The following is an 8,219-nucleotide window of genomic DNA, read 5'->3' as shown; positions in this document are numbered from 1 at the left end:
GTGTGTGTGTGTGTGTGTGTGTGTGTGTGTGTGTGTGTGTGTGTGTGCAAGAGAGTGCGAGTGAGGTATTTAATGACATTTGAAAGCATCGGCTCTCTGTTGATAGTGGTTGTGTGATAACATGTTGCTGAGGATTGTCAGCCAACAGTTTTATTGTGTGTTCCGCTTGGTTCCCACGCCGGCCCAAGTGTTTTATTGCTCCCGTCAGGAACGTGTGAGAGCTACAGAAAGAGTTGAAGCCTCTCCATCCTGGAAGTGGAATGTGTTTTTGATCACGCTTCAGTGATCCTGGGACTTTACGATGTCCAGCGTGTGCCGAAATGTAGAGTGATTGATGAACGCGAGGAGAGACCAGACGGCTGGCAAAAGCTAGGAAGCACATTCCACCTCCACACGATGCCGCCACGAGGGACATGTTACACTATTTGGGACCTGAGGTGTGTGTGTAGCTTTATCATAACGAGCAAATGTGAACAGTGCATTGTGTCTTTATTGGGTCCACTTCATCACAATACACTTATTTTTCTTTGTGTTTACTTGAAAATGCTCTGAGAAGTCCACTGAACCTGCTTTAGTTTGTCTTTTTTGTTTCCATGTTGCCTTTTATTGTTACAATCCATGCCGCATTTTGTTTTTGGTGTGATTTTTATTGTTTTTATTTTTCCTCATCACACTACATGCAGTGCTGAAATGGTCCCTTTGAAAGGGTAAAGCTGAATGAATACGTGTGTGTGTCTTTGTGTGTAAAGGGACTAAGCTACAGTATTAAGTGCACATTACGATGATAATCAGTAAGAAATAAACAAAATCAACAAATTCCTTCTTTTGTTTTGCTTAATCTTTTCTGGGACCATTGAAACAGACTCGTTTGTTGGTTTTAACTTCAGAAAAGCCGAGATGTAACATTTCTAGTTGACTCTCAGTTGGTGCGACTGAGGGCAATTGTGACACACTTAATTCATCCAATCAGAATCAAGCTAGAGTGATGACACTCACTCTGCACATGCTCAGTAGGATTCTCTCTCTACCTGTGGAGAAGGATCATTTCACCTTGGCAGAAGTTTTCAACAAAAAAAACAGATTTTGTGGCGTGAAAGTTACTTTTTAGATGTAGGCCTACAGTGTTTTTCTTCTGCTGTCTAAAGTTTAGTTGACTGCGAATTTAAACTTCAGTTTTATCTCTAGGTTATTGGTTACAAATGAACATGTACTGATGATAAGCTTGCGTACCAGATTTTGGCCAAATAACCACCGTGTTTGTCTGATATATTTAGTTTGTTAGAAAATATAGAAAAACATATTTCACTAATTTAAAATGTAAAATTACATTTAAATGGGGTGTGTTATAATACATCAAGTAACATACTTTTTGAATAAAATTACGTGTTTTATATCTGTTGAAACAATATTATATATTGACAGAAAGTAGTACAATATATATATTTTTGAAGTGCTTTTATTTGAGATACAGTATGTTAATATAAGGGGGAAACTGTACCACTGACTTCCTGCATTAAATTTAATATTGTCCTTAGTAAAAAATACATAATTTATATTAATGGTGCACATATATGTTTCTTATATCGAGAGATGACTACTAGTGTATTTCAAGTAGTCTGTGAAATGTGAGGACAAATAAAATTTTTTTTTTTTTTTTTTACAATTGCTCCTAATCTCCCCTAATTATTAAACAGCGCATTTAATTCAAACGTAATTAGACTGTGACATGGCTCTAAAAGCCTAAAACGATGATAAACGGGATAACTTGTGTCTCGGGTTTCGACACTGATGCAACAAGTTTTATTGTGTGTCATCAACAGACTCATCTGAATACATAACAGGCTTTTAACTGATCCGCCCCCAGGAGAGGAAACACATGCTCATATCAGGCTGAATATGTTTCACGAGGGAGGAGTGTGTGTATGAGTGTGAGCGAGAGGAAAGAGCTTCATCCGTCTGAAGTCATTCACTGAAGAAGCGCTGTTATTTCTTCCAGCGCGAGCAGACAAATTCTTCATTTTCCGGACTTATAAGCAGCACGGGGAAGTGAACCGGTCCTTTATTGACATTCAAGTTTCAGACTTGTCTCTCAGTGGAAAGTGAAAACGGTAATTTGCGTGTTTCTTTTTTTAGAGCGAGTGTGGTTTTTTTATCACCTCTTATCATTGCCGGAAATCCTCTCTCTCCACTGAGGGCATCAAGAAAAAAGGTGAGTCATTTTATTTGACAAAAAGTTTAATTATGCAACACCTGCATAATTAAATAAATACCTGCTATTATACAGTAAATGAGGTTTCTGTCAGAGTTTATGCATGCAAAGATGTTATATCAAACGGTAGAATATACTGTACATGTTGCGCATAGAAAGCGTGCAGACTAACGGGAGCTGTTTCCCCACATGTGAGAACAAAAACAAGCACTTAACCTGAAGAGAATTCATTGCAGTGAGTTTCCCCACTGCATTCATGTAAAGGCACTCGCCCAGTGTCCTATCATGGCCGGATCAAAATGTTTGGGGTCCTGGGCCTAAGGTTTGATGTTGGGCCCCTAGTAAACACTCCCTTAATAGCCTGAGCCGGAGGCTAGAAGCTAACGGTGCTAAAAGTGCAAACAACAGTGCTGACTCGTGTTTACCTGAGAGGGGAGCCTGATGGCGGTTTCAGCTGTAACCGCTGCATGAGCCAAGTGCAGAGTGGTGGTGATTAGCTAGCCGGTCAAGTAATGATAATCATTTTATTTGTAGAGCACTTTCCGGCTGGGAGCACAAAGTGCTTTCCATAGACAACAGATCGATACCAATACAAAATATCAAGAAACAACAACAGCAAAATAAAAGCACACACTTTAAAGACCGTATAAAATACGTTTACAGATGAATCATCCCAAAGCATATAGGGTAGGACAGGTGAAACTGTCAAAAATAACCTTAAAATCAAGTGGTTGCACAACAGAGCTATATCTAAAAATAAATGAATGAATAAATCTATACAATGAATTGTCAGGGGAAAAGGCAAGTTAGTAAAAATGTGTTTTAAGAAGGGATTTAAAAATGGAAACAGTGTCAGCAGATCAGATACTAACTGGAAGACTGTTCCAGAGCTGAGGTGCCAGTATACCGCAAACACTCCATCACCCTACTACGCGCTGCATAGAGCGAAAGCATGTGTGGCCGGCCCGCCTGTGTAAACAAAGCACAGAGAAGCTGGAGTTACAGCAACGCGGCAACCTCCAGGTCAGAAAAGTAAAGCCAGCGCTGAAGTGCCTTAAGCCTGCATTCTTTCTAATGGCCATCAGGGCGACACCTCTGGTTGCAAAAAGAAGTCCGATTGCATAAAAGTGTATAGTTAGTAAACATTGTCATGTTCATTTAGTAAATCATGGTCCCATTTAGAGTGTAATAAATGATAAAGCAGGGTATGCTTTAGGGCGTGGCTGTCTTGTGATTGACAGGTCGCTACCACTGCGATGTCTGGTCTGGGAGTTGTCCGTGTTTTAGTCTTACAGCTTTAAGCCTTTCATAGTGCCTTTTAACGTCATGAAAGTTAATTGTAACACTTTGGTTGCCTAAAAATGTCTTATTCAGCATTCGCTTGTACTTAGCTCCACCCTCTCGCGTCACTTCTGGTTGCAAAAATCAAGATGCTGACGGCCGAAATGCCGAACTTGAGGCTTCAAAACTGTAGTCCACAAACCAGGTGACGTCACGTGTTTGATTCTATACTGATGCTCTGAATTTTTAATTTAGTACCTAAATGACAATGAGTCATAAGATCTCCCAATCTGTTCTATAGTGACTCATCGTTATCTACTATATAGTCCTCCATGAGGGAAGTATTTATTAATGATTCATAAATTACATGTATGCTATGAAGTCGTTCCTCACTTGTTTCTCAATTAACTAATCATTAGCTACTCTTTGAAAATGGATTATCAGATACTGATTAACTTATGGTTCACTTGCAGTTAGTTCCTCATTAATTTCTTATTTGTTCAGAAATAGATTGACACGTAATGAACCCGGGGCTTTTGAGGCTCTGGAGCCTGGGGCAGCCTGGTTGGTTAAACAGTCTGATAATCAACTGTGTTTTCATGTTCAAGCCTAAAGTAAATTTACCGAAAAAAATTGATTCAATTACAAAGTCAGGTTATGGCAAGTTTAAATACAAAATGAAGTCAATCAATTATTTAAGTCAGTAGATGAGGTCTAATACTCCTCACATTAAGATGTCTTGGTAAGTCTATCAGGTGAAAATAACCTCATAAAACATCAGATTCCAAAAATATAAAACCGTCCTTCACCATTTGTAATGTTATTCTCAATAACATGCCTCAGTGTTTAGCTGGTGGACACTTCAGTCTTATCAACAGAGCTGCTCTTGGAGGACTCAATCTGCCAGCAGCCATGTTGTCACTTAGAGCATCCGTCAGCAGCGTACAGTGACTGTTACCAGGAAGCTGAGCGCTCTGATGTTTGTTCCTCCTGTGCTTCTACTGCAGGACGAGTACGATGTGTGATGGGGGGATTTGTTGTTTTCTTGGTGATGATGCTCTGGCAGGGTTTGGGGCAAATTGACTAAATGCCATTTTAATCCTTAATTCACTTACCAATTGGACAAAACATTTCAATCTGAATACAAAGATAATTTTTAAATTAAATAATTTCTGAGCAAAATTCATTCAAGAAATTCCTCACTGTCCCTTGTTTCATAACAAATATAAATAATTCAATCTCATGACTGCTCGTTATTATGCATCGCTTGCATGGGAGATTCACTGCCGTATCTTTCAGTGATTCATTATTTCCATCCCTGTCCTCTGGGATTTCTGTGTTGGACAAACCGCAGTTTGCATTAAACATTATAATACATTGCAATATAACGCCTCACGTCTCCGACATCAAGACAAATGAATGCCCAGGGCTCAGAGGACAGAGACCAACTAAAACCTTATTTGTAAGTCAAATAGAATGAACAAAAAAACCTACTGATAGCTATCAACTTTGAAATAACAAAGTCTTTGGTATTGATAAAAACATCTCGTCCAACCCAAAGGGAAAACCCTGACTCGGAGAGCAAAGACCTCTGTGTTCCACCACAGCTGTAATCTCCGAAAACCTCAACTCAACCTCAGGAAACCTTTCCTTGAGGGAATTGTCCCTTGTGGACAAAGGCTCACAGATATCCGACAACCTTGTGATCCACAAATTGAGAATTGATGATATGGGCCGTATTTCTCAGAAGAAGTGTACTTAGAAAATGCCCCGAAGAGCTACATTAGCATAAGTGTCAAACGTGCTTTGTCAAGACAGAAGCTATGAGAGGAAATCGTAAAAACGCTCCGTAGAACTGAGAGAAACTTTCACATTACATCAGTAAACATCTGATTTACTGTATGATGGCGGCCTTGGACACGTGGTTTCATGTTGAAAGCATTTCTCCAATGCATCAAATATTTATGAATCAAATATGCAATAATGAAAGGTAAAGTTCCCTTGTTATTATTTATTATTTACACTTACAAATTGAGCTGACCTGCTTCATCAGGACTTTTTTAAGGTTTGATCAGATTTGACTGTCAGTGTAGCCAAAATAAAGAAACAGCTGTCCTCACATTCTGATTCAAGTGTTGCCAAATCCTAATTGGTTGGTTGGATGTGTGACATCACCAGCATCACCTTTCTGTAACAGGAGCCCTGCCCATTTAAAACCAGTGAGAGAAGGTCAGAATAAAAAAAACAACACAAAAAGAAACACACAAATACAGAAATCACTCGTGAAGAAACCACTGTTCACGGTAAGAGGTTGACTGAGGAAACACTTTTTTGGGTCTTTACTGTCTGACTCAAAACAGTACGTTTGACTCTGATGACATCTACACAAACCGCTCTCCCTCTGCTCCTCTGCAGGGTTCAAGATCAACAGCAACCCCACACAACACTGACACGACCGCTTTGACTCACGTGGGTTTATGAACAAATTCCAAATCTTCATTTCGAATCAGCTTTTGGCGATATCTTTCATATTAAAAGTATTTCGTGAAATGCTCATTGCGTCGGTGGAATTATTTTATGGTCTCAAAAAAGTATAAAAAGTCTCCTTCAAAAAAATAATCCAAGATTGGCTGTAGGGTTTGTGTAAAACGAAAATGCCTGTGTTCTACATAACAAAATGTATTTAAAGTTACGTATTTCCTCCAGACGTTTACCCTTGTTGGAGTGTTAAAGCCTCTGTAAAGGTGGTCGGATTAAAAGCTCTTTTAGGCAGGTTGAGTGGGTTGTAGTGGGGATTCTGGGAAGTTGCATGCCTTAAAGACAGAAAAATATTTTTTTCAGAGGAAATAATGATTCTTTTTTTAGTAACACCACAACACGTCTGATTTGCTCTAAAACGTATCTGATGCAAGTGTCTGTCTGTTGAAATTCACTTCCTTTATTGTGAAAGCATTTCCTCTTTTTCACTTCTGCTCCTCTTCAGCGACATAACGTTCCATCGATGTGCGTCGTTGGCATCATCTCAGCCCCTCGAGAAGTCTGTGGGAAATAGGCGCTGAGGGGAAGGACCTGGGGAAAAGAGGACAGCAGAGGATGAGTGTGGAGTTAAGAGAGATGACTGCTCCATCTCAAGTTGAATAAACCGGAGTCTTTTTTTTCGGCTGTTTGAGCTGAGCAGGTGTGAAGGAGCTGCCTGCGCTGCTTCGAGAGTCTGGTGGCTGTTTGTGAAAGTGTTGGAGGTGAGAGGCTGAGCTCGGTGGTTTGCCAGGCTGCAGCTATGGTCCTTGAGGCGAGGCTTCCTCCCTCCTCATCAGTGACCTCGCCCTTTGTCTCACCATGCTGAAAGACCCCGTCGCCACCTCCTGCTACATCGTCCTGGATTTGCTGATTGCTGTGTTCTCCGTGCTGGGCAATGTGCTGGTCTGCTGGGCCGTGTGCCTCAACAGCAACCTGCAGACCATCACCAACTTCTTCGTGGTGTCGCTGGCGGTGGCCGACATCGCCGTTGGCGTCCTGGCCATTCCCTTCGCCATCGTCATCAGCACCGGCTTCTGCTCCAAGTTCTACGGCTGCCTGTTCATCGCCTGCTTCGTGCTGGTTCTCACACAGAGCTCCATCTTCAGCCTGCTGGCCATCGCTATGGACCGCTACATTGCAATCAAGATACCGCTCAGGTCAGTGACCCGGGGTTGCTTCTCATACAGGAGCCACGGAGAAATGTGTGGCTTTAAAATAAAGGGTTGATAAGTTCTAAGTAGTGGCTTTGTTAATGGTTAATACATGTTTTATTCATGCTTTATAGATCAGTTATAAGCTGTTAATAAGAACCACTTTTCAGTTTCCAGGTTAAGAAAAAAAACCTCACTCACTTGTACTGAAGTGAAATCTATTTGTTAACATGTGCAACTACAGACTTGGGAGAATAAAACCCTTATTAATGACTTATTCACTGTAACAGCTGCAAACTAGAGGGCATAGAAAGGGATAGCATTTATGAATGGTTTATAAACATTTAAAACTGCATTTAAAACCCAAAAGTTGAAAAGCTGCCCTGAATAGTTTCCTTAATAAGTAATTTATCAAGCATTAGTGAGTGGTTTATTAAGTACGTATAAAGCCTTTAGAAATGGCGCCTTATTGGAAAGTGGCATCACAACCTCTGAATCAAAATTAAGAAAAATAAGAAACAACCTAAATTGCATTGTTTCATGGTTCTTAACAGAAAGAAGGTATTTGAAATATGCCATAACTTGTTGTCTTTTCTTTTTCTTTATTTTCAGTCTAATCAGTTTCGTAGTCCCAGGCAGTGGAGCTCTCACAATTTTTTATTTCTCAGTAAAGACGTGACATTTGAACCAGAAAGTCTTGGCTGAATAAGTGTGTCCAGAAATGGCGTCTCCCATGAGGCCGTGTCCTCCCCCCCAGAGCATTCAAATGAATTGTGCTTTAATTGCTTACACAGACAGTGGGACCCCCCTGTAACTCTCCGTGTAATCTTACTTTATTATTTCACTGTAAAAACACAGCGTTTTCAGACATTAGCTAGGATTTAGCTTTTAAATTATCTAAGGACGATATGTCTCCGACAGTCACCTAATGACATGCTGACAGCAGTGATCGGTGTCAAGTTGTGAGTCATTATAATAAAAATACTGAACGTCAGAGCCACATGGAGCGCAACCTTCCTGTTCTCCCTCCTGCTGGAAGATGCATCCCTGATTGGTGGTGG

General features: G+C 40.4%; 1 protein-coding gene across 1 annotated transcript in view; it reads left to right on the top strand.

Moving 5' to 3' along the window:
• The first annotated feature begins 1,944 nt into the window (after nucleotides 1-1,944).
• The window catches only part of adora2aa (adenosine A2a receptor a), a 9,442-nt gene continuing 3,167 nt past the window's right edge, over nucleotides 1,945-8,219 (top strand). The window contains exons 1-2 of the mRNA XM_031849729.1: nucleotides 1,945-2,209; nucleotides 6,474-7,164. Of these exons, the coding sequence (XP_031705589.1) occupies nucleotides 6,827-7,164 (338 nt within the window). The 5' untranslated portion in view covers nucleotides 1,945-2,209; nucleotides 6,474-6,826. The remainder of the gene's footprint in view (nucleotides 2,210-6,473; nucleotides 7,165-8,219) is intronic.

This window comes from Anarrhichthys ocellatus, unplaced genomic scaffold, assembly GCF_004355925.1.
Source record: "Anarrhichthys ocellatus isolate YVR2014 unplaced genomic scaffold, GSC_Weel_1.0 scaffold9, whole genome shotgun sequence".
Classification (NCBI taxonomy): domain Eukaryota; kingdom Metazoa; phylum Chordata; class Actinopteri; order Perciformes; family Anarhichadidae; genus Anarrhichthys; species Anarrhichthys ocellatus.
This window is presented reverse-complemented; position numbering and strand designations above follow the sequence as displayed.